We start from the raw sequence: 26,531 nt of genomic DNA on the forward strand, positions 1-26,531 counted from the left end.
TCCCACAAGGTCTGACATGCATTCTTTCACTTATAGTATTTATTAAATATGTGTAAACATGAGAATAATTTTTGAAGAAACATGCTTCCCGATGCTAGCCTTGTTCTCGGCTTCAGGACCTCCCACATCCTGTCATATCTAAACTAATTCTCGCTAGTGGTCCTGACCTGAGCTGGTTCCATCCAAGGTCTGGCAAATAGGGAAGCTTCTTGACCTGGATGATGCTGTCATAGAGGGAGGGTTGCAGACTCTGAGCCACCATGTTGGCCAAGATAACAGCCACCATCATGGGCAGGATGTGAGCAATCTGACCAGTCAATTCGAAGCAGATCACAGCTGTGGAGACTGTGTGGGAGACAGCCCCAGTCAGAGCTGCTGCTCCTGGAGTGAGAGGAATGTATTGACGGGTTAGAGTTGTCTTTTCTGGTGTGGGAGATGAATGAGGTACAGTGAGAATGACACAGAATAGGAGACAGTACCAATAATCCCAGCATTGCTACTTTTCAAGAATAGGGGTAAGAATGCTGGCCTGTTAAAAAATTATCTGTTTGATCTAATTTATATATAACCTTCAGTAAGTTACAAAATGTACATGCAGAACTTTTCTTTTATAATATGAAGAGAATGATATCCATTCTTTGTTTTTCAAAGTTTGGATAGCTTTCAACTGAATATTTAAAAACCCAATAATAGAATCTTACTTTGAGCCTCAGGTGTTGATGCCAACAGTTCATGAATGAATAGCAAGAAAATTCAAGAACCATGCTGTGGACATAGAACCATGAGGGCTTCATTGATCATGAGCCACAGATCCTGATTCTGTGTCTATTGTATGAACAGTCTTTACTTCCCTGAATACCATGCTCTCATCCACAGAGTGACAATGTCATGAAAGAACTTCTAAAACTATTACAGATCTAAATCATTATGATTCTATAGACGCACCAAAGGTCAATCTTAGTATTTTTAAGTTGTTGTCTTATCAATTAAATAGTCACTCATACTTTAACTGTACTTCTTATTCAAATATGAGGGAAAGGCCAACCTGGTCTACATAGCAACTTCCAGGACAGCCAGGGCTGTGTAAAGTGACCCTGTGTGATGGTTTGAAAGAAAATGGCTCCCAGAGGGAGTGGCACTATTAGGAGGTATGACTTTGTTGGAGTAGCTGTGGCTTTGTTGGAGGAAGTGTGCCACTGTGGAGAGTGGGTTTTGAGGTCTCCTATGCTCAAGCGATGGACAGCATGGCACTCAGTTCCCTTCCTATTGCCTGTCAATCAAGACGTAGAACTCTTAGCTCCTTCTCAAGCACCATGTCTGCCTGCATGCTGCCATGTCCTGTTATGATGAAAACTGACTAAGCCTCTGAAACTGTAAGCCACTCAATGAAATATTTTCCTTTATAAGAGTTGCTGTGGGGGCTGGAGAGATGGCTCAGTGGTTAAGAGCACCACCTGCTCTTCCAAAGGTCCCGAGTTCAATTCCCAGCAACCACATGGTGGCTCACAACCATCTGTTATGAGATCTGGTGCCCTCTTCTGGCCTGCAGGTAGAGTACTGAGAACACTGTATACATAATAAATAAATAAATAAATAATTAAATAAATCTTTAAAAAACAAAAAGTTGCTGTGACCATGGTGTCTCTTCACAGTATTAGAAACCCTAACAAAGATATCCTGTCTTAAAACCGAAAACAGAAACAAAAAAACCCTAAAACTAAAACTAATAAAATAAAATGATGGAAATATCCATTGGAAAAACATAGGAGATCGCTTATTTGAAAATATAACAATTAAAGGTCACAAAATTCTAATACTAGGAGATATGACCTGAGTAGATAATGCACAGAGCATTGTTCAGAACATAACCTACACAATATATATATATATATATATATATATATATATATATATATATATATACACACACACACACTGGAAACTGTGCAATATGGAAGGCGAGAGATACTTGAGAGACACGAAGAGAACAGAAGACTCCTATGGATAAATGAAGCGTTTATAAATGAACTAGGATCAGGAAGTAGAGTGCCATACACAGGTCTACCTCAGCAGCTATTTTAGAAGTTCCGGGCTCGTGTTTCTCAGTTCTTACTCTTGTGTTATTAGTGTTCCTATTTAGGCATCTGTACTAGCCTGACCTTAGGGTACTGATCTGACAGGAAATGTCCAGCTGTAGCCACTAAGAGCACGTCCTGTAAACATTTGCTAAGTTCCCTTTTAAAAGCTGGGTCTTGCCCACCTCCAGTCTCTCTATCTCTATATCTCTCTTCTCACCCCCCTCTCTCCTATCACTCTTGTCCCGAGGAACCAGTCTTTGCCCTTCCCCACCCCTTTTTCTGTCCCTTCTCTCCTCTTCCAATAAACCACCTATGTGAGACTTGTTACATGGCATAACTTCTCTTGATGACATTTTTAAATTACAAAAAATTAGTCCCCATTAACATGAACACAATTCAGTTTGGATGAACTGGGCCCATCACCTGCATTATTAGTTCCTTAATTCTTAGGAAATAAAGAGCCTACTAAACATGTAAAGACAAAGCAAGGTACCACATCCTTTTGTTTTTGGAGACAGGGTTTCTCTGTGTATAGCCTTGGTTGTCCTGGAACTCACTTTGTAAACCATGCTGGCCTTGAACCATGCTAATTTTCTTATTTGATTCCTATGATCCATTTTCCACAGGAAGGAATTAAGGGTTATAAAAAAGAAACAGTGAGAGGCAGATCCAAGAGCTGGCTGTTTGAACAAAACTTAAATTGAATAGTGTACTTAACTAAATTGCTGTACCTTGAAAGAAGATGTATTAGCAGACTTTGATTGCAGGGATTTGGGGTACTCAATGTCTGCTTATAGAGGTTAGGAATATGTCTCACCAATTACTGCATAGCCCCCAGGTAAGATCTTGTAGAGGAAGTCATCAAATAAGATACCCTCAGGGAACAACATGGCCATGATCTCTCCTACCAGCCTTCCAAATGCAGCTCCTAGAGGTAGACAAAGAAGGGTAATAGTAAGATAAATTTTCTTTGCCTCCATGTTCCCAGCATAATCTGTGCTTAGGCACTAAGACCACAAACTCCCAGTGTGCTAGGTTTTTCCTTGTTTTCTCACCCCCACCCAGATTATAGCTATCAATATGATGTCATCAACCCTTACCTAGCACAAAAACAGGCATGAAGCCTCCGCAGGGTATGGGCATAGTGGTGGCCACAATGGACATCCAAAACTAGGATTTTAAAAAAAAAGAAACATTAGAATACCCTTTCCAAAAGTATCTCCATGCCCCTCTCTCCTCATTGCCCACCTCCTTCCTGCTTTCAGAGTCATAATAGAAATGTCCTGGGATAGCTAGCTACCCCTTTTAGAAACCTTGTCTGTCACCATTCTCCAGATCCTGAAAAACTTGGCACCTTCGGGTTGAGAGATCAACAAAGACACCAGGATAAAAAGGTTCCTTCAGATGGCTAACTCAAAACCTTCTAACTCTGAGTTAGAAGAATTTTCCTTTTGGCAATTTACAACAAGGAAGTCCCAGAGGATCCCTCCTTCACTGTTCCCAAAAGACCCTCACCCAGTGAGCTCAGTCAGCCCACCCTATCTCTGTGGAGTAGTTCCAGAACAAAGCTGGAGGCCGCTTTTCCCTGCTCAGTTTATTTTTATAAAAGAGCCCCAAATCAATGTGGCAGATACTTTAAAGTCTACTGAATTTTTGTCTGGTTAATTTAGCTTTGATTTGATCATTTACAAAGCTATGCAAAAGGTAAGCCTCATAGGAACCTGAAGAGACTACAGCTTTGTTTGAGCCTTTGTCTTTGATATCAAGCTACCTTAAACAAGGATCAAAATGATATCTGGATCCTGGGGGCATAGTGATAGAGTATATTCTTAGAATCTGTGAGGCCCTGTGTTAAATCCTAGTAGTGGGAAAAAATGATCTGTCTTGGCTGTACCACAGGGGCCAACTGAGAACCTGATTAGTCTTTCAATATACCAGAAAAGATATCCAAGGTCAATTTTCCAAGGCGCTATTCCAACAGAAATTGGGACAATTATAGTAATGTGTAGACTCTGAGGCAAAGAATCCAAAAGAATTGAGAAATACAGCATAACAAGAATAGTGGCCAAATATTAAATATTTAAAGAAGAAATAAAAGCATGAGACATAGTTTGGAAAGTAATTCCAATGTAAGTTAATCAACCTGAGAAAAGGATTCCAAACTAATTAGGTACAAGATGAAAACTGCCACATGTCTGAACAAGATGTTAAGATTAAAGTATTTGCACTTGGTGGTGGTGGTGAATGCCTTTAATCCCAGCACTCGGGAGGCAGAGGCAGGCGGATCTCTGAGAGTTCAAGGCCAGCCTGGTCTACAAGAGCTAGTTCCAGGACAGATCCCAAAGCTACAGAGAAACCTTGTCTCAAAAAACCAGGGGAAAAAAAGATTAAAGTATTTGCAATTCCTTGAATCATGAATATGAAACACTAATGAGAACTAAATTTCTTAATTTTATGAATTTTAGAAGGCATTCTTCTGAGCCAAAGCTGAACCCAAGAGGCAGTTAGGAAGATCCCAAGAAAATTTTACTCTAGAAGTGTGAGATGCAGCAAAACAAAAACATCTACTTCATGTCAGAATATGATCACCGAGACGGCTGAGATCTGAGAGTTAAATGTGCAAAGCAAAGAGGGCACAGACTGACAATTTCTTGGGGGAAGAAGGTGACCCTCTCTATTTCTGCCTTCTCTTCACTGGCACAGTGCTCCATAAGTGTAGGTAGGAAGCAACTAAAAAAGACAAGTTGATGATAGAAGAATATTCATGCAAAACAGTAAAAGATTCTCAAAGCTTCATAGTCACTAAAACACTCCAAAGTAAAGTTCATCCAGAGAACGTGTTGAAAATGCAGATGAGCAGAGGCCTCTGAAGACTACCCTATTAGACAGTCTGGAGCAGGATTCCACGCACTTGTTGCTTAAGCTCCTTGAGTTATGACATTTAACACATCAAGAAGCATTACACTCTCATGTACCATCTCTTTAGAATAAGTACATGGGAGTCACAAGGGATTCTGTGAGCTCAGGTTATTTGAAAGCTCCAATGATACAGATGATGGGTGATGGATAGGTCTAATTTCAGAGGGTAAAGTAGATTCAGAGATAAGTGTAAAAACTAGATCAAGACCGAGGGTACTGAAGTTACAACTCCCATGGCACAAAATGGGGTGACAGAGATTAGCAAACTTTTTTAGCTATTGGCACATGAAGAAAAAAAGAAACCAAGAGTGATGTGGCGCACAAGCAACTTCTAAGATTTTAAAGATCCAGTTCCAAAGAACTGAGAAACTAGAAACCTGTTATCACTGACTTCATTATATTTAGACCCATCACCAGAAGGAATAATATGAAAATCAGGCCAAAAGTCTTCCACAGAGAGCCTCAGGCTATGCTGAAACTCAACACCAGGCAACGCCGTTAGCCTTGTTAAAGGGAGCAGAGATGTTGGGATTATATTCCTGTTCATGGGAAATCTCTTGATTTTCAGCACTCCACTCCATACCTCACATCCCATAAATTGGGAAAATTGGGGAAGTAGGAGGTTCCTTTCACCGATATTAAGAAACAACTGAACCAAGCCTGGAACCTACCTCACGGACACTGCCAGAAAGCCACATGGACTAGATTTCAGATCCAAATGAAGAACAGCAATTCTAGTCCTGCTTTGGACAATTTGAGTGTCTCGCAGGATTCCATTTGGAAATTTCCTCTCTCCTGTGAGCTATCAATAGGACGAGGACCTAATCTAGCTGTGGTGCTTAGAAGTGGAGGCTTTTGAAATTTCTTAGGCAGGCAAGACACTGGGGTGAAATGTCAGGGTAGCTTCCTAGAAGCTTTCCGAGGAGCGAAAACAGAGGAGATGCACACAGACACAGGTGCTTCTTGCTGCTTACCATGTTCTACAGAGTTTAGGACTCTACTAGCAAAAGCACTGTCACTGCTATGACCCTGTGACCTTGGGTGTCTAGAACTGTGAGCCAAAAATACTCTCTTCCTTATAAGGTAGAGCCTGCCTCAGATATTTAATTATAATAACAAAAATAGATGAATATAGGTACTTTTATATTATAATTTGGCTACATGTTCTGTTTTTCACATTTGGAAACAAAATGAGAGTACTGTTGTGACCCAGTGATTAAGCAATGAAAATGCCGGGAAGTGGTGACTGGTAAAACTGAATTTGCAGCAAGAAGACTTTAGAAGTTAGAAATATTAAAGAGTATTGTGACCTTCTGCACACTGTTGGGCTTGAAATATAGCCCAGAATGTTTTTTTTTTTCCTTATACACTTACAATGTGAATGCTCTCTAGGCTGTAATTCAGTGAGAAGTTAAGTACAGTGACATACAGATGAGTCTTTCTACACCATCTAAGCGGGGCTCTGAAAATAAGCTGGACTTTATGAAGATACATAACTGGAAATCTGGGGCTATGGATAAGGTAAGGAGTAAGTGTTGAAAAAAATCTATTTTATTTTTAGAAAAACTTTTTAAAATTTTGACATTTTAACCGTCTAGAGGACCCTAAGGTAACATAACATACATAATAACATAAATTCATACAGTTTTGACTAACATACAACCTAGACTAATCTGTTATCACTACTAGATCATAGATACTGAAATCCATCAAAACATGGACCTGGTTACTGCAGATGTGATCACAGACTTGATAGGTAAGTTGTAGTCCATATGTTGGGGCTCATGCTAGAAATCTCGGCTTTTAGGAGAGGACAAGTTTAATGCTAGCCTGGGTTACTTTACTTTCCATGTTCCCCCAAAGCTCAACCAGTATGGAAAGTGAGAAATTATAAACTAGAGAAGACAACAATTACAAATAAAAATCTAGACATCAAACACCTAACAAGATTCTTGGAATAGTTTTATGAAAAATTATCATGTATATTAAAGAAAGAAACAAAAAGGGTAAAATAAATAAAGTGTCCAAAATACGGATGCTAGCATTGTTTGTAATAGCCAGAACCTGGAAACAACCGAGATGCCCTTCAATGGAAGAATGGATGAAGAAAGTATGGAATATATACATATTAGAGTACTACTCAGCAGTAAAAAACAATGACTTCTTGAATTTTGCATGCAAATGGACGGAAATAGAAAACACTATCCTGAGTGAGGTAAGCCAGACCCAAAAAGAGGAACATGGGATGTACTCACTCATATTTGGTTTCTAGCCATAAATAAAGGACATTGAGCCTAAAATTCGTGATCCTAGAGAAGCTAAATAAGAAGGTGAACCCAAAGAAAAACATATAAGCATCCTCCTGAATATTAACCTTCATCAGGCGATGAAAGGAGACATAGACAGAGACCCACATTGGAGCACCGGACTGAAATCTCAAGGTCCAAATCAGGAGCAGAAGGAGAGAGAGAGCACAAGCAAGGAACTCAGGACCGCGAGGGTTACACCCATACACTGAGACAATGGGGATGTTCTATCGGGAATTCACCAAGGCCAGCTGACCTGGGGCTGAAAAAGCATGGGATAAAACCGGGACTCGCTGAACATAGCGGACAATGAGGACTACTGAGAACTCAAGAACAATGGCAATGGGTTTTGATCCTACTGCATGTACTGGCTTTGTGGGAGCCTAGGCAGTTTGGATGCTCACCTTACTAGACCTGAATGGAGGTGGGTGGTCCTTGGACTTCCCACAGGGCAGGGAACCCTGATTGCTCTTAGGGCTGATGAGGGAGGGGGACTTGATTGCGGGAGGGGGAGGGAAATGGGAGGCGGTGGCGGGGAGGAGGCAGAAATCTTTAATAAATAAATAAATTAATTAATTAATTTAAAAAATACGGATGCTATAGATTCAATTAGTTCACCTTTGGTGACATAGGGAAGAAGAAATCCACAGCAACCCTTAGAAGCCTAAGCCTGAGATATGAGACCTGATGTGTAAAGCAACTGGAATCTTTAATAATAATATCATTGAAAAGTACGTTAACAGGCAGCAGCAGAAAACAAGAAAATGCAACATTAGCCATTGACCAAGAGTTATGTATTTAGCAATGCTGTTTCATAACATTTATTGAATAAATGAATTCATTGTATTATAAGAACAATATCGATATAGCAGTGATCCATATTCTTGTACAATACAGAATCACAAAAGTATAAATAAGAGCAAGGTATTGAAAAGCATGAGCGTTTAGGCTGGACAGAGACATCTATTCTTAAGTGATGCTCTTAGTACAAGAGAAATCATCAAGAAGGAAAAAACAGACAATCGCCATCTAAAGCAGGTATCACTCCAGGTTTGGAAATTAAAAAAAAAATCTTTGTACAGGGTAGTAATATGAAGCCTCTACGTTTATAATTTGTGATGGACGGATCTGAAAAAGAAAGGCTGTAAAAGGTATTATCTCTGATTTCCTAATTAGGAAATGTGAGGAAAAACTATTCTAGTCTAGAAAAGTCCTTGTACTCTCATTGCCTAAGTGGAGAATAATTACATTTGTAAAAAGTATTTAAAATCATGAATAAGGTTTATTTGGTATTTCATCACCCTCAGATCTCCAGGAAAGAAATGGGAGAGCCGAGTGCAAACCACCCGAAAGGGAACAACAGCTCCGAGGAGATTAAGTATCTAATTATCTAACACGTGGGAGGAATTCGGGTAATTGGTCTGGGGTTCCTACACAGTTATCTATATTGCTAAACTCTGTCTTGTTCGAATGTACTTGGCTGCTTTGATGCCTTAAAAAGATAACAAGTGGAACTATTAGGAGGGCTATTAGAGTTATGGCAAACATCACTAAGCTGACATGAGTGGAGCAATTAAGCTACACCCTGGTTATTTTGATAGACAGGCAATTTATGCTGTGGTTTCCTCACGGCTTCTGTCTAGGCTGGACACAGACCAGATGAAGTTCTGCCCTTCCTCTACAAGGCCTGGGCTCCTCTACTGATACCAGAAGCATAGAGAGGCTATCGTGGGGCAGAGTACCTTCATGATGAAGAAGAGAAGGATGATGATGACCACGTTGACCTGGGGGTGAATCCACACCGCTGACTGGCCCAGGCTTTGGGGGTCACCTATGTGTTTTACCCATGTATTGTTGTCAAACAAGGTACTGATGGCTTCACGGGGCATCAGCTGTGAGGGAAAAAGCAGAGGAGCCAGGTTTTCCAGCACGTATTGTACCTCCTGTATTAGAGAACTCATCCCTGGACTCTTTTTGTTCTGTTCTCCTGGAGAAACTCTACCCATGGGCAAAACTCCCTAAGCTCCAAGTCTGAACAGCAGCCCCACCCTCGGCTTAGAGACCCAGCCACAGACATGACCTAACCCCTGCTCTCAGCTGCCACTAGAGCTGACCTCTCCAGCCATGAATTGACCCATTCCTGGTGGAAAGGTGAGCGAGGCGATGACAAAGGTAACAATTCCAGGATATAGCAGGCGGCTGAAAAAGAAACAGAGTTAAGCCTATCCCCCACTTAGCCAGCCAACAATTCATCCACACGCAGCTTCCAAGCTGTTGCTTCCCATAGTCTTCTACTCTTTCAGCTGAGCTTGTTCTCTTTGCCAAAAAAGTGATCACGTGGGGAGCGCCAGCATGGCTAGCCCCTACCAACAGTATCAGAGTTTCCCACAGCTGCACACAGTAACTCCACCAAAAGCAATGGTTCTCAACCCTTTAATACAGTTTCTTGTGGTGACTCCCAACAATAAAATTATTTTGTTGTGACTTCATAACTGTAATTTTGCTACAGTTGTGAATTGTAATATAAAAATCTGATATGCAGGATCTCTACCCATAGGCTGAGAACCACTGACCTAAAGGACCTAAAGTTCCACCTAAAGGAGGAACTGCTGGAGAAACCAGAAGGTAAGTGGGCAGGGCAAGGGGAAGGGCAATGACTCACTGCTTAGCAAGAAACTGGCTGAGAGCCTTGTGCTTTCGGACACCAAGCATGACTTGGCGATGTAGATAAACGAAAACAGCTCCCAAGAACCCGCAGCAGATCCTGAGGGTGAAAGATACAGGCTTGACGCTCTGAGCCGGACACTGCAGGGCAGGCAAACAAGTAGCCTCGCCCTCCCCTCTCTACCTCACACTTCGTGCTTTGACTTACGCCCTCCACAGCTCATCCCGGCTCCGGTCCCTTCCAGCCCACAACCACACCCCATCCCCTGCTCTCCACATCCAGAAAGAGTGGTCCCACTGACCCAATGACAGCAAAAGCTGGAAGTTCCTTCAGGTCAAAAGGGAAATCCATTCGGAAATTAGTTCTGAACAGAGCGGTAATGGTGACTGTGGGACGAGAAGACCGGCATTATGGTGGAAACTCACAGAAAGCCACAGGTAGGATGAGACAAGCCATGTTAAAGTGCCTTCCCTTCCTTCACCCTCAACCTCTTCTCTTCATTTAATTTCCTTTTCCTACTAGCATCTCTCCATGGCCAAAGCCTCTGCGCCATCATCTAATCCTTCCCTGGACCCCGAGCCTTGGTCTTATCTCCCAAACACCGTCCACCCCTTGCTCCAGCCATACTTTCTGCCACTTCGCCACCACCCCTATTTCACCACCTCCACCTGGACCTCCAGTTACCAGCATCCTTGTTCCACACCGCCAAGACACGGAACACAAAGGCACTGAATGTGGCTGCAAAGAATCCTCGCCAGTAATTCCGAACGGCAAAGTAGGTAGAGGTGACCTCGATGCTGAACAGCACTCCTATGGGGCAGGGAAGCAGGTCAGGTGCAGACCCTCCCACACCTCCCACTGCTGGGATCTCTAACAGGGGTCGGGGAAGGGCCTGAGGGAAGTTTTGTTGTTGTTCCTTACATAAACCACATTCTTGCCTATGGAAGTTTATCCCGCTCCCAGACCAGGAATGTGGGCCAATGAGATACAGAGAAGATAGAAAATGGATAGGCTCTTAACTCCCCGAACTTCAGGCTCATATGTCTGTGTACTACAAATAAATGGGGTTGACAACTGTCAAACATCCATGGAGATTTATGGACAACTGAAACAGTTCTGCGGAAATATTAAAATGGAAGAAGGTTCCAGGGCCAGGTCAGTACCATTGCCAAAGGAGCTCAGGATTTGCATATTCCTTGACACCCCTTTTCATGTCCCTACTGCTTCCTACACTTTAGGGTAAGTTTATAAGAAATAAGAAAAATAGGATAGGACATTATGCAAGCCTACAGGATTCAATACTCCAGGAAAAGAAAGCTGGGGCACGCTAATGATGATGATACTTACAAAATGTGACCCCCAAGGACCTAAGCCAGGAGGACAGCCAAGGGGAGAGGAAGGGAAGTCATCATGCTTAGACAGGCGAGTGAGAGACAGGAAATCTGGCTAGTAGTCTCCAGTCCTTGTTCTGATGGGAGATGCTCAAGCGGAAAGTGAGGAGGGGGAATGCAGCACACACACCAGCAGTGCTGAGCCAAAGGAAGCAATGCCTACACAGCCAGAAAAGCACCGTTTGAAGCAAGAAAAGGACCTGCAAGATTTAGGATAAGGGAGTTGATCTTTGACTAAGTCATCAACAACGTGACCTAAAACTTGGCTAAGCCGCCAGGCAGTAGTAGTAACATGCCTTTAATCCAAGCACTTGGGAGGGAAAGACAGGGGGATCTCTGTGAGTTCAAGATCAGCCTGGTCTACAGAGCTAGTTCCAGGGCAGGCTCCAAAGCTACAGAGAAACCCTGTCTCAAAAAACAAAAAACAAAATAGAAAAAAACTTGGTTAAGCCTCATCCATAGCAAATAGGAGAACTGAGATAGAAGGGGATGAGAACCAACCCAAGAGGAAAACAAAACAAAACATGAACAAGGCAAACTTTGTCTTTTTCTTTTTCCACAGTGTGAATTGTTGATCTGTTTGAGGCCATTGCCTCCCTCTTCAGACAGCAGCTCACATAATAGGAATTCTCTTCTTCCCAATCTGTATTCAAAAGTCACATCTCTCAAATCCTTTCAGTAGGGGACAGTGATTAGTCACATCGAGTCTATGTACGAAGGAGATGGCTACTGGGTGCTACTGTCTTCTAAAGCCAAAATGTGTTTCAGCAGAGCATTTTTCCCAGTGTCTCCTCTGGAAAGTCATCCCAATCTTCTTCGTCAAGCAGAGGCCATTTTTCATCCCACTCTCTTGGTGTGTGGGGTTTATTTTCCACTTTCAGATTTAGCTATTTGTCCACACTGCTGAGTTTCCCCGGAATTGGAGGTTCCTTGGAAACTAAGTCCAGTCACAGTGGTGAGTGTTCCATTTGGGGCTCCATGCCTATACTGGGATGGACAGGAGAGGGGAAAGTATGGTATGGAGGAGGAAAGAACACAGCAAGGGAATTTTAAAGAATGGAGCCAAGGGGGTTGGAGAGATTGCTCAGTGGTTAAGAGCACTGGCTGCTCTTTCAAAGGACCCAGGTTCAATTCCCAGTACCCCATGGCAGCTCACAACTGTCCATAACTCCAACTCCAGGGATCTAACACCCTCACACAGACATACATGTAGCAAAAGCACCAATTCACATAAAACAAAAATAAGTGAATCATGCCAGGCAGTGGCAGCACAAGCCTTTAATTCCAGCACTTGGGAGGCAGAGGCAGGCAGATCTCTGTGAGTTCGAGGCCAATCTGGTCAACAAAGTCGGTTCCAGGACAACCAGAGTTACACAGAGAAACCCTGTCTTGAATAATAATAATAATAATAATAATAATAATAATAATAATAATAATAATAATGATAGAATGGAGCTGAGTGCAGAGCTATGTCAGCCACTCTTCCTGCCCTGCTCTTCAAATCCTAAGGGGGAAGAAGTCTACAGTGGGTATCAGGTAGAATGGGTCTTTTTCCTTTGCTTTGCCATAAATAAAAGTAAAATCAGCTTTACTTTGCCTGGGGGCAATTATCCAACTTAAATGTTACAACCATCTCCCCGCCCCATGATGTAGACCTGGGGGGCTTTTCTGTAGCAGTCTGTCGTGGTGTGATGAAGAGTGGGAACTAATCTTTTTATTACCTGAGACAAGCATAAGGCACGATGCTAAGAGAAAAGAGAGCTTTAAAAACATGAGCAGCTGCTAGAAACCCTGGTGTCTTAGGTCTGGAATGCTGTTCTCTTCTTCCACTCTGGGTTCCTCCTTTAATTTCTCTTCTTGCTCCCATGCCTCTGTCTGCCTCTGTCCAATGAAGGCATTACTCTTAGTCTCCATCTCTTGCTACTTGCAGACATAATTTCTTTCTCAATTTCACTTATGCCTGTGGCATCAGCCACGGACACAGGCTGCTGATTAGATTTAGCTCAGTTCCTGGATTGTAGACTCATCAGCCTAGCTGCCTATTTTATATTAGTTGACCATGGCATAGGAACTTTAAACTCAATATCCTCCAAGTAAAATGTGCACACTCCCCTCCAGACCCAGTTCGCTTCCTGCGTCCTCTTCCATCCTCACCACCATCACTGTCTACCGCACGGCCAGCGTTGTGAGCATGGGTGTTGGCACAGAACACCTACCTTCACATAAAAGCAGCCACCAGGCAGCATCAATTTGACTTGATACCACTTGAGTTTCTCAGCCCCTCCTCTGCTTCTTTTGCTGCCCAGTTCGGTCTGTCACCATCTCGCATCAGGACCATGACAATAGTCTTCTCGTTAATCTTAGATCAATCCTGTTAATCCACAACCAATTCTATCCTGCACACATGTGCCAAGGGGACTGGACGAGCAGGTCGAGCTAACCGTGTCACTTCCTTGTTTTAAATCCTTCCACGGTTTCACTTCACCCACAACAATACCTCATAAAGTCAGTCCCATGAGATGAAACAAGTCTTATGACATGACAGAGGAGCCTTGGTAGGAAATGTTGTTTGCAGCGTCCCTGGGTGTTCACAATGCATTCTAACGCCTTAGATGTTCTGATAACCCTTTCAGTCCATTGTTTCAAAACTACTTACTTATTCCTCTTTAGTCCTGCATTTTCTAACCGACTAGAACTTGCAATGGGTTTTAACCCATTACAGCAATTAACACGTGGAAGAAGTTTGCTCTGTAAAATGTATTTGGGCAAATACTACTCTAGAGATTAAAACCTGTTTTACTCTGTATGACTTCTGCTGACCTTCATGATTCAGCCCCACTTATCTGTTCTGAGTCACTTCCTATTATACTTTCCCATTCTCCTTAGTACTACTCATTACCATAAGGGCAGATATTGACTTTGGATCCTGTCCATTCTCTTCAGAGTCGCCTTTCCTCCTTGCAGGCTCCTACTTACTAATTACACCCATGACAAACACTGTCTCTTTCATAAAGCTTCGCAGGCTCCCCCAGGCTGCCTTGAAGGTTCATTGCACTTTGCCTGTGATGATCTCTGTGTTTGCCTCCCTGAGCCCTGTGAGAGTGCAGGTCCATAATAGGATGCTGAATTGTATGTCTTTGATCAGCATAGGAAATTAGGAGTTGCCTATGTTGTGACTAAAATATCTCAAAGCTACATTTTTTTTTCTCTCAGTTACTCTATATTCATAAAAAAGAATCAAGTACTGCCACCTGCAGATAGACTTGTCATTGGCAGCATAATGCAAACAGCCTGAGCAAAGCCCCTTCGCTTGCAAGTGCTTAGCAATTTCTTGTGTCAAGAGCAATGCTTGACTGTAACTTTTCTAAGGAGAGGTTCCTGTTCTTGTCACAAGATCAGAAAGAAACTTTTGACTCCTCATAAGCTGCAGTCTCCAAAAGAGAATGCAGGTTCTCTTCACCTTAAAATGTTTCTAACAAAACCAAAACAACCACAAATACTTCTTTTATTTGGAAGGCTGGGGGGGGGGGTAAATAAAGGCAGCGTGTGTATAAATATAGGTGTGAACGTCTGATGTGCAGAAACTCAAACACACTAGCACTCACTGACAGTGGCTAATGACTTTAATGACTGGAGCTGACAACAGAAGTGTAAATGGGATGCCAGGGGGGTACGTGCATCCTGGATCTGCGTACGCTGCGTGCTTCCACCATGTGAGAGCACAGCAAATGGGAGATGCCCTCACTTCCGACCTCTCACCCATACGTTATTTCTGCGCCAAGACATTTTAGATACCTGGAAAACTCATCTAGGAAAAGACTAATTGCCATTTCGTCATTGCAACAAGCCTTCTAGCGGCTGGTTGTTTAAAAAGTATACACCCATCCTATAACAGTATTTCTTCAATTATCAAATGGAATTTCATTATCAGTGATTTCGATGAATGAGCCATAAATCCCTGCCCCATTAACATAGCTATTTCTGATGAGGAAATAAACAGGCCTGCCTTTTGTGACTAGGTCCTGTCATTAATAACCCATGATAATACTACAGTTTTCTTTATATGGATAGAAAAAAACTACATTCTCTTGTAAATTGCTGGTATATCAAGAAACAACTTTCTTTAAAGCTCCGTAAGTACTTCTCATTCTAAAGTTCACTATTAATCTATCACAGTCTACCAAAACCCTAGTGTCTTTAGTAAGACACAACAAGAGGTCCCGGGAGAAGGGAGTACACAGAATCTCCTGCTACAGAACAGTATGTATAAACCAAAGGCACTGGCAATGCAAAAAGGCTTTAGCATAAGTGGAGACCAAGAGGGCTGCTGTGGTTCTCATCTCTGGGTCTGTCGGTGCTTCAACATGCCTCTGCTCCAGTCACGGGTCTATCAACCCGCACTCACAGGATTAGGTGGGAATACATTTAAATTGGTTAGAACAAGGTGTGAGGCATATGTTACCTGAGAGTGGCAGTTCTTATTATAATGGAAACGGTTAATTCAAGCTCGTGGAGAAGCTGACAAGCACTAGCTGTTGAGCAAGACAAGGCAAACCAGCTCATGCACTGGGAATGGGACAGACTTGCCTCCAAGTGGTGTTCCAAAACAGCAGCCGACCCCCACGGCACAGCCCACTGTCAGGATGTCAGTGTAATAGTATGGCTGCTACTAGGGAGAGACAGACAGGTAGGTAGGTAGGAGAAGGGCAGGGAAGAGAGATGGGGAGGTAGGGAGAGAGAATGAGCAGAGGCGGGAAACAAAGAATGAGAGGCCTACATCACAAGAATGAACACGGCCCCATCATCCCTGTGGTTCCCAGGCCAGGAGAAACTATATGAGTTTGGCAACCAAGAAGTGACCTCATGTGCTCAAGGCCAACAGTTGAAAACAAACCAGGGAAAACGCTAAGTAAGTAGTTATCAGGCAGACAAATGAACCAATAAAGACCAAACAAAGAGGGGCTGAGGATAAGTAGCAAGAGGCAGGCAGGGACTTCACTCCAAGAGAAAAGTAGTAGTAAAGCCTGCAGGAGAGGGCGCCAGTGTCAGGAGAACACTCAGCTATTTAGCAGTCACTCCCTGGGTGCCCACCCATCAGTCCCTTCAGTGAGCAAGGCCCCTCTACCCAAAAGCTACAGCAGGCACCCACCCACCCCTCCAAGTCTGGCTCAGGCAACCCAGGTAGGGAGGAAGTGAAACTTGCCTCCAACAGGGGCCGCAAAGCAGCATCCCACGCCCACTGCACAGGCTGGCACCAGGAGATCAAGCTGCCCAGGCACGGTCTGCAACAGAGAAGCACGCCGGGCAAGGCAGGTGGGACAGACAGGCAGTGGGTCAACCGGGGTGGACGGCTGTCAGGAACTACAAAAGGATGGGGACAGCACAGCAGGGAACATGGAGAGGAGCTGACACAGTTCATGTGGGTAAGACCTGGCGGAGGTCACCACAGAGGGGCACGGATCAGGGTGGGCTAGACACTAGGAAGACAGACAGAAGCTGGACAGAGGGGATGATAGGGCTAAAATCCGCAGGCACGGACATGGAGAAGAGAAGCATGGGTTAGTGAGATGCCACCTTCAGCACCAAGGCCAGCCTAGAGCAGGCAACCCTCCCCTGCTCTCACACACAGTGAGGACTTCCTTCTACCAACCAGGCCCTGCTGTGCTGTACTGCCTCACCCTTACCTCATAGACACCACAGAACATGGACATAAACTTGCTCAGGACAGCAGCACAGATGCTGGCAATGTGGACGAAGGGACCCTGGAAGAGAACAGGAGAGCCAGGGATCAGGGATAAAGGAGAAGCATGGAGATGCCATTGAACCAGAATTTTCAGCTCCAGGCCCTGGGCTGGATGATGGAAAGAGAGAAGCCAGACAAAGGTTCTTCCCCTATAGGAGCCTCATCCCAGGGAGAAAGAGATGACAAACCAGTGTGTTTTCAGATAACATTGGGGCTAGGAAGCAAACAAGGAGGTGTGAGGCAAAAGAGGTGGGGCGGGGAGGAGATGATGTCCTTCCCTGGTCAGTCACCACTGAGTTAGTGCCTTGAGTAATAATTCCATGAGTGAGTCTCGTGGGTGTTAGATGGAGAGTGTTCCAGGCAGATGAAACAGAAAATGCAGGGGTCCTGAGTGCGACAAGCATGGCATGGTGGGAAGATGGGAGAAAAGCCTTGTCTGGAAGCACAGGGAAGCAGGTAGGCGGTGAGGCTGGAGACCCCCCAGACAGGAGGTGGTGGACCGGCCTGGGGCTGGTCAGCGGTTGGGAGGAGTGTAGATCTCATAGTAAGAGATATGGGAAGCTCTTGCAATGATACTGAGTAGAAGTTGGACGAGTCCAGTTCCATTCTGAAGGATGCTTTGACTGCTCTGAAGAATTTTGATGGTAGAGGGCAAGTGTGCACACAAGGACGGAGTTGAAGGAGCCTAGCTGTCACCTTGAAAAAAGAAGACTCATCCTAGGTCTCAGTTTTCTCATGTGAAAATAGGAAGACCCAAGGACTGTGCTGAGGCTAGCCTGGGCTACATATAAGTTCCAGGAGCCTGAGCTACAGAATGAGACTATCTCAAACAAGCAAACACAAAACAAAAATAAGTAATAATAAATAAATAACAAATAAGACAAGGAGACTGATTCAGATTATGGAGAGGGCAGGTGTTTTCTAGAGACATTCTGGTTGTCATAACTAGGGCCTGCTGCTGGGGCCAATGGTTAGAAGCCAGGGATAATGCTAGCATTCCACAGAACACAGAGCGACATCCCTCTTCCCAGCAGAGTTTTTCAGTCCCAAGCTATACTCATGCCCAGGTCGAGGGCTTGCTGTAAGGTTTCCCCAGCTTTAACAGTCTGTCACTAGCTCCAGGGTGAGGAACGCCCAAGGCTTCCCCTTTGTCACTGCCCTTTGGCCCTGGTTGAGTCCGCTCAGCTCTGCCAGCCCTTCCTTCAGCCATGCAGACCTACCTCTTTCCCCACAGGGATGCCACTGCCTAGCCCAGCCGTTAAGGCCACCACCTTGGCTACAAAGGCCTTGAGTGTGAGGTATTCCTTCAAGACAACACCACGAAGAATTGTCTTCATCTCAGGAATTCCAGAACCTACAAGGGGAAAAAAAAAAAAAAAAAAAAGACAATGTTCAGGTTCGAGCTGGAGTTAAATAGAGGAGAAAGTAGAAATGGGGAAGGGGATCGCCATGCTGAGGTGGGAGGTTTGTAAGAAGCCAGACTGCATCATCTCTTGAAAAGCACTCACCCACAGCCTGGGGAGAGATGAGTTGGCAAAAGAGGGCACTGAAGAGGATGAGGATAAGGGGGAAGGTGACCCAGGCCAGGTACTGCAGAGGAAGGCTGGGCTGCATCTGGGCATAGGTCCACTTGTAGGCTGCAGGAACACAAACACACAGCCTGGGATAGAGTCTAGGAAAGACTGACAGTGAGAACATCTCACCAGCTCCCTCACCCCTCACATTCACACCACCAGACGGCATGCCAGCTTGTTCTCATGCCCTGGGCATCTTAGCTGCCTGGCCCCAGGGAATTCCTTCCACTGTACATGTAGGAATTCTGAGTGGAGCCAGGTGGCTATCCATCCAAGTCCCCTCTGGCAGAGGGAGCTGGTGGCTGTGGTGGGTGTCACAGTTGAATAAGAAGCTGGAGCACCTGGCTAGATAGAGGCCAGAGGGTGATCGCTGAAAAAATAAATGGACTCCTGAGACTTGGAAATTTCAGTGATGAAACCGGGAGGAACCCTGGGAAAGCTGCCCAAATCGGTCACCCTGTTTGAGTGGCAGCTGGCAGGAGAGGCATGGGTGGTGATCTGGATGCCAATAAGTTTAGCTTTATCTGGAGTCAAAGTCAAACCTGACCGCTCACACAACATGTTTGGCCCAAACACACATGGACTACTGTAGGTAAGAACTCAGCAATAGTTTCAATATGGAGAAGGTAGAGGGCAGCAGTCCAGGGCAAACCTACCCTGAAGGCTCTTGGCACTAACATAGTCCATGCACCAGCTGACTAGAGCCATGAGCAGGCCCAGGAGCACAAGAAAGATCCAGTCTTCCCCCAACTTCCTTCTGACCACGCGTCCCAGGCGGTGGACACAATCTAGGAAGAAGTAAAGGTAAACGAGGGGGAAAGCAGCTCTCTAGTCATTTCTTTGGGAGCAGGCTGAGGAGCAAAGGTGGGAATCGTCTGTGTATTAGTCACAGGACATCCCTCTACATCTCTGCCAGTTGTTGGGCCTATTCTGCCAGAAAGCACTACAACCGTACTCCCCGTGAATATATGAATTTCCATATGAAACTCATTTCTTCCCATTGGGAGAGAAGAAACAAGGCAAAGTATTAAGGAGATGAAGGCGAGATGTCTTTCGCTTATTCAGAGGAGGGCTTTGGCGTGTGAGGGGTGTGCGTGTGTGTAGGTGTGTTGGGAGATGCATAATGGGACATCCAAGTTATTCTCCCAGTCCCTGTACCTCCTATTCCAGATTCCTTTAATTCTCAGTGCCCATCACCTTGACATTTAGAATAGTGGTCCTCATCCAAGTTGTTCACAGTAGAACTGGAGCCCATCTTCTTGGGCATCCCCCTGTCTTGTTCGTTATGTGAATATTTTTCTTTGTGATGGCCATATATCTGTATGGGTGAAGAACGGTCAGTGTCTACTTTGTTGAAGAGTCAGAAAGGATACAGAAGATATTACGTAGACTTAGATTTACAGAGAAAAAGGAAAGTGTTTCGAATCTGGGCACTGAAGGCTGCTGCAGGTACTTTATAGTCATCCTGTCGCTCATATCTCTACTGTCCGCTCACATATTACTATTTCCATTCCATTTCCCATCCAACCCTGCTTCTATTCCACCATTTCCCCAAAACCAGAAACATTTTGGTCCATGGTAGCTGTTACCAGGAAACTAACTTCTACTTGGACGTGAAGGTATGAAGAACTCTGCAGAGATCATAATCTGCCTGTGTTCTGCATGTCTATATTTTCCTGGCACTTCTGCATTGACTTCTCACTTCAGGATCCCAATTTAGACAAAGAGAGACCACACTAATCTAGCTAGCAATGGATTTTATGCTTTCACAGGGCCAGATGGTGACTGCTTGCATTTTGCCTTGGTATGCTTGCCTGCCTTGAGCCACTCCGCTTCCTTATTAAAATTGTACAAAGTCCATCCAGCTCACATCCCAGAGCTTGTAGACACAAACAGGAATTGGGCTGAAAGAGACAAATTAATCTACTTCCCGACATGAACTAACTGGGTCCTAAGAACTAGAGAAGGGGTGCAGCCCTGTCCCTGTTAGCGTTTGTGTCATAAAGGATCTCAGAGTGCTAATGACTTCATGCTGGCCCCACACACCCAACCTCTACTCATCCTCTGGGGCCAGGGTCAGGCCAGGCCATGGGACTGATTGTGGGAGAGCCTGGGTAGTAGAGATCTTATTTCACAATATGAGCAGGAGTTTGGTGTTTTGGTCCTGAGCAGGCACACACTCATTATCCTGCTCATGAAGGTAGTGACTGAGAAAAGCAGCGTTTCTCTTCAAACTCTACCCGTCACCCAGAGATAAAAAATATTACCAACTGGGCATGGTGGTGCACACCTTCAATGCCAGCACTCAGGAAGCAGAGACTGTGAGTTTGAAGCCAACCTGACCTACACAGATAGTTCCAGGCTAGCCAGGGATACATGGTAAGATCCTGTCTCAAAAACAAACGAACACAACAAACCAGAAAATGTTTCCATTGCAGATCAACTATTGGGGTTGCCTAAGCACTCTAAGTTGTGGGCGGGAAGGAATGAGGAAACAGTGTGCTGCTCTCTTCCAACACTCAGGCTGGGAAAACACTTTGAGGGCCAGATGTATTCTGCTGGTCCAGCAGTAACGATCAGCCTATGGCAGGTTTAGAGGGACTGAGAAATCAAAACCCAAATGTACAAATGATGAAATGTCTACAAAGTGTAGAGAGTCCTCTAGTGTGTGAAGGGCTGAGGGTGGGAATAAGGGACAGAACCCTCTTGACAAAATACTGGTGACTGCTGCATCCTGGGAGCTCATTATACCATCGGAGTTTTATGTAAGTGTGGTATTTTTCCTCACAAGCATTAGACAAAGAACACATTACATTCCTGTTTGCTTTCCAGGTGGGTTGGAATCTAGATGAACTCTGCTCTCAAACTAACTTGCCATTCTTTTCTACATGAAACATCACCTCCCTTAGTCAATGTCCTGTCACCAGAAAGTGCTCTAACTAAACAGGCGGTGCTGGGGAGGCAGAAGCAGGCGAATCTCTGTGAATTTGAGGTCAACTCTGGTCTACATGTTAAGTGTAGACCAAGATACACAAAGAAGCCCTATATTTAAAAAAAAAATGTTCAAACTGTCCCTTTGCTCAAGTGGTCAGCCTGCCTTCTCCAGATATATGGCACTTGGGTGGGAATGAGTCGGATTTGACATTTAGATCCTACTCCTCAACACTCCTCCCTCCCCACTACGGACCTACCTCCAGCAACTGCTCAGAGAACCAATCTTCATGACCCTGGTGCTGATAACATCCACTCAGGCCACCTCCAGGTTTCCAGCCTGACTCGAAGAACCAAAGCCCTGCCATCAAAACCCTTCTGAAGTCGGATCTCTTCCCCCTGATTCTTTCCATTCTGCATTCTTCGTTGTTAAGAGGCACACTTACTTATGTTCACAGTGACCTGCAAACTTCCCGAGACAATTCTCCTTTCCTGTCTGTGCCCATCCCCATTTCTCTTCTCTTCCATCTACCACTGATCCCCAAGTCCTGGAATGGTAACTGCCTCTGGATAAAGCACACAGCTCTGCACTTTCCTAAGTGTCTTATGTTTCACAGAAATCTTAAATTGTTTTATAATTAGTGTGTGTGTGCGCGCGCCTGTGTGGAGGAGGTTTTTCTTTCCATCATGTGGGTCCCAGGAATTGAACTCAGGTGTAGGGGCAAGCACCTTTACTTATTGAAACATTTTGCTGGCCTTTTAACAATTATAACAACAATCCCCAAAACAAGACCCCAGGGATCAAACAAGCTAGGTAAATACTCCACCAGAATTCTATTTTCAAGCCCTTAAAAACTTGACACTATTTTTGTGCTCATTTTAATACTGGTCATTGATCATTGATAAATCATTCAGTTTCCCCTGCTTGTTCCAGTGCCTTTCTTCTGGCTTTTGTGCAAGTGTGTGTGCATGTGTATGTGTGTGTGTTTGTGTATGCATGCATACAGGGCATTCATTGTGTGGAGAAACCCCATGCTGTCTGCATGTGGGTGATGGCAGAGGAGATCCTCATAGCATTTACAGCTCATATGAGAACCACTCTGATTATGTAAGCATGTAAGCATGCACTCTTCATGTTAGTGTGGCTCTGCTGGTGTCCCACATGGTTCAAATATTCTGTTAGTAAAGGCTATTTGAAAGTGCATGCAATTCTTAAGTCAATTTTAAAAGCTTAGTTCTTTAAAAGACTTTGTTTTGAACAAATTCGTCATTTAATTTTCCAAATAAATACCGTTCCCCCTTCTCACCTAACTCACAATTTTTACCAATCCTTGGACATGCTGACACCTGTCTGCTATTTCCCTCCCGCCCAGAGAATTTACCTGTGTTGGGTGGGCATTGTGCCTGGGACCCACATCCTTTCGGGGTCGGTGTTGAAGGCCCCCGTTCTCTGAAGGCAGTCCATAGCTGGTACAGTGTTCAAAGGGCATGTACTGGTACTGGGGGGCACTGCCCCACCAGCTCTGTTCACCCCCATGCCGCTGGGACTGGGACCGCTCCATGTGTCCTCCCCCAAGCCCCAGCCAGGCCTTGGCCTGCTTGCTCCCACTCTGCACCCAGTAGCTCCTTAAGCCTCTGCTTTTGCCTGTCCCCAAGGCGTCTGGGGCACCATGCCCACCTCCAGCTATTTATAGTTGTCTCTCCATCACATGATTCCCCCCCCCCACGCCACATCTGATCCTCCTGGGGTCGAAGCAGGTGTGAGTGCTGTGCTGTGTGGGGGTGGGGGTTAGGATGCAAACCTATGGGACAGTCCAACAGGGAATCCCCTCTGCCAGCCAGCAGCACTGTCCCTTCCCTAGGAGGTTCACAGCTCCAGGTCACTAGTCTCTCTATAAATATCATCAGGACTAGGATGAAAAATTTCCCAGTGCAATTTTTAGGCTGTGTGTAGAACTGAGTCTAGAACTTCCTTGACTACCTCATGGGAGGTGAGGGGAGAGCGAGCTGAATGAAGAAGGCACTAAGAGTTCTGGTAACATTAGACAGGCAACTTACCTGGGAGAGTAGCTGACACCTCTCCGCCATCTCTCCCTGGTAGGCTCTTTTCAGCTCAGTATCTCTTAAGGGTTCAGACCCTGAACTTCTCTGTGGCCAGCTCTTCACATCCATCTCATTCCCAGCTTTCTCCTCCAGCTTTCTGCCCTTGAGTCTGCCTGAGGCGGCTAAAAACACTTGAGTGCCTTCCCCTTGATGCCACCCTTATCACCCACTGGGTGTGGAATGCTGTGGGAAGCAGGGCTAATAGCCTTGGGTTCTGCAGTGTCACTTATTTCCCAGACATACGTGTCAGCCCCACCAGCAGCTCGGATTGATAGGAAGGGATGGAGCCTCCATCTCCAACGTGATGCCCATGACAGTTAGCAGGGTAGGATAGATAACAGGTGAGAAGAGGAAGTAGGCTAGAGACATAGGGAAGATGACAGTGGGAACCCAATAAACAAAAGATGGAGAAGTAACCTTCTCTTACCTAGTCAATAAATTAAATTTGATGAAGGACAAAGTACTGCATAGGTCATTCTGTTTTTCCCATCAATTTTCCTAAGACATTCTTTTCCTATGAAGTCATTATACAAGAAACTAAGGCAAACTGAATTTCAGGTCTTTTAGGAGGGACTGAATGGTATGGACACCGAATCTCTGGTCTGCAATATGATTCTGACATAAACTAAATGGAATTGCTCAAAGTGGGAAGCTAGACACCATTAAAAGTACCATGTATTCCACAATTAGAAAAATTTAATTTTTACTGTCATTGTTTTTAATTACATGTCTGTACGGATGTACGCATGAGTACAGGTGCCCATGAGGTCAGAAGTTGTCTGATTCCCCTGCAGTTAAATGTATAGCAAATGTGAGTGGCCCAACATGGATGCTAGTGGATCTTCTACGAGGGCTGTTAAGTTCTCTTAACCATTGAGCCATCTCTCTGCTCTCTCTAAAAAAATCATTTTGTGCCGGGCGGTGGTAGCGCACGCCTTCAATCCCAGCGCTTGGGAGGCAGAGGCAGGCGGATCTCTGTGAGTTCAAGACCAGCCTGGTCTACAAGAGCTAGTTCCAGGACAGGCTCTAAAACCACAGAGAAACCCTGTCTCGAAAAAAAAAAAAATCATTTTGTGTGTTTGTGTGTGTGTGTACACGTGTGAGGGTCAGAGGACAACTTTTGGGAATTGATTCTCTCCTTGCACCATGTAGACTCCTAGGCTTGAACTTAGGTCATCAGGCTGCAGGTGACTTAATCATACTGAGTTAGTGTTGAATATCATTTATCAAAGGGAGATATACATGAAAACCACAGTGAGACATCACCTGTTAGAATGGTTGGCACCAAGGACAAGCGTGGCAAACACTGGTAGGAATGCAGAGAAAAGGGAACCCTTGGTACTAATAGTGGGAGAAACTGTCATGGTCCTCACAGCAAACAGTAAGCCAGAAATAGAGCTACTGTAGATTCAGCAATCCTACTTATGTTTATATATAGAGAGGAAAACAAACCACTGTCTCTCAGATATCTGTGTTCTTTTGTTCACTGTGGCACATTCACAACAGCCAAGACACAAAAACTACCTCCATGTCTGTCAACAGCTGAAGGCATAAAGGAAGTGTACACATATGACTCAGCAGCAAAACACACACTTTCTTTTAGACAGTGCTAAGAAAGGTGTCAGACATATTCAAATACTGTGCATGCTGTTTATATGCAGAATCACAACGCATACAGAGCCAAAGGTCATGGGCTGAGATGGAGTGGGAAGATACTGGCCATGGGTACACTTCAGTTACTGAGCTCTGAGTTTTAGAGAGCTCATAAACATGGTGGCTACAGTTAGCAATACCTGTGTACCTGAAATCGGCCAAGGGTTGATTTCAAGTGTCCACATATATACATATAGGTAATGAGAGGTGATGGTTAAGAACCTGGATCCTGGGGATCATTTCACCATGCGTATATACTAGTATATCAGGTTGCGTACCTTCACTATCTATACTATTTCTAATAGTCAATTACATACTAGTAAACCTGAAAATAATACCAACACCCTTTTTAAAATCAGCCCTGAGATTGCATGGTATACAATCCACACTCAAAGATCACAGAAGATGGGAGAGGGAGTAATAGGTCAGAAGAAGACAACAGAAAACCAAGATCAAGGGATTCCTAATGAAGATCAGAGATTATATGTTCTTGGAGGGTTTCAGAGACAGACTCTCCCCATTTGTGGCTCTCTGAAGGTGATCACTTTCTGTAGGAAACTTTCAGAAATAAGTGTCAGATGTGATCACTGCTTCCAAAGTATCCCGAAGCACAATAGTGCCTTAAAGCAGAGCAGTGTGGTCAAGGGCTGAGATCTGAAATTCAGAGACTAGCAGGGACTGCAAGGCGCTCACACCCTGCCAAGCAGAGTGGGAAGGCATGTAGCCCTCATGAACAGTACCAACTTCAATAAGAAGACCCAGATTCTCAAAGCAGGAACATCATATATATAGGCTACTGGTCCTGGACTGCAAGAATTTAAGATTGAGGGGCTGGGGCAATGGCTCAGTAGGTAAGAGCATTGACTGTTCTTCCAGAGGATCCAGGTTTAATTCCCAGCACCCACATGGCAGCTTACAACTGTCTGTAACTCCAGTTCCAGGGGATCTGACGCTCTCATGTAGACCAAAGTTCAGGCGAAATACCAATGTACATGAAATAAAGATAAATAAAAGAAAACAAAAGAATTTAAGAGTGAAATAGCTTGTGTTCAAAATGAAGAGTAGTTAATCCTATGAGCTATCACTTTATATCCGAAATCTTATTGGGCTCAGTGCTTAGGTTCCGATTTGGAGGGCCCCCAAGTTGAGCTATGGGGTAGTCTTGCAA

The 26,531-nt window shown here is 44.5% G+C and overlaps 1 protein-coding gene across 2 annotated transcripts in view; it reads right to left on the reverse strand.

The window, feature by feature from the left end:
- The window catches only part of Clcn1 (chloride voltage-gated channel 1), a 31,797-nt gene extending 8,552 nt beyond the window's left edge, over positions 1-23,245 (reverse strand). The window contains exons 1-15 of one of the 2 annotated variants that reach the window (XM_057792898.1): positions 22,990-23,245; positions 19,874-19,994; positions 19,333-19,464; positions 18,611-18,739; positions 18,323-18,456; positions 17,044-17,121; positions 15,947-16,025; positions 10,653-10,778; positions 10,270-10,354; positions 9,966-10,067; positions 9,418-9,502; positions 9,046-9,195; positions 3,179-3,248; positions 2,896-3,006; positions 168-381 (exon numbers count right to left, since the gene is read on the reverse strand). In XM_057792898.1, the coding sequence (XP_057648881.1) occupies positions 168-381; positions 2,896-3,006; positions 3,179-3,248; positions 9,046-9,195; positions 9,418-9,502; positions 9,966-10,067; positions 10,270-10,354; positions 10,653-10,778; positions 15,947-16,025; positions 17,044-17,121; positions 18,323-18,456; positions 18,611-18,739; positions 19,333-19,464; positions 19,874-19,994; positions 22,990-23,169 (1,796 nt within the window). In that variant the 5' untranslated portion in view covers positions 23,170-23,245. The remainder of the gene's footprint in view (positions 1-167; positions 382-2,895; positions 3,007-3,178; positions 3,249-9,045; positions 9,196-9,417; positions 9,503-9,965; positions 10,068-10,269; positions 10,355-10,652; positions 10,779-15,946; positions 16,026-17,043; positions 17,122-18,322; positions 18,457-18,610; positions 18,740-19,332; positions 19,465-19,873; positions 19,995-22,989) is intronic. The other variant, XM_057792907.1, reaches the window with a different exon arrangement.
- Between the last annotated feature and the right edge of the window lie 3,286 nt (positions 23,246-26,531).

The sequence above is a fragment of the Chionomys nivalis genome, chromosome 1 (genome assembly GCF_950005125.1).
Source record: "Chionomys nivalis chromosome 1, mChiNiv1.1, whole genome shotgun sequence".
Lineage (NCBI taxonomy): Eukaryota > Metazoa > Chordata > Mammalia > Rodentia > Cricetidae > Chionomys > Chionomys nivalis.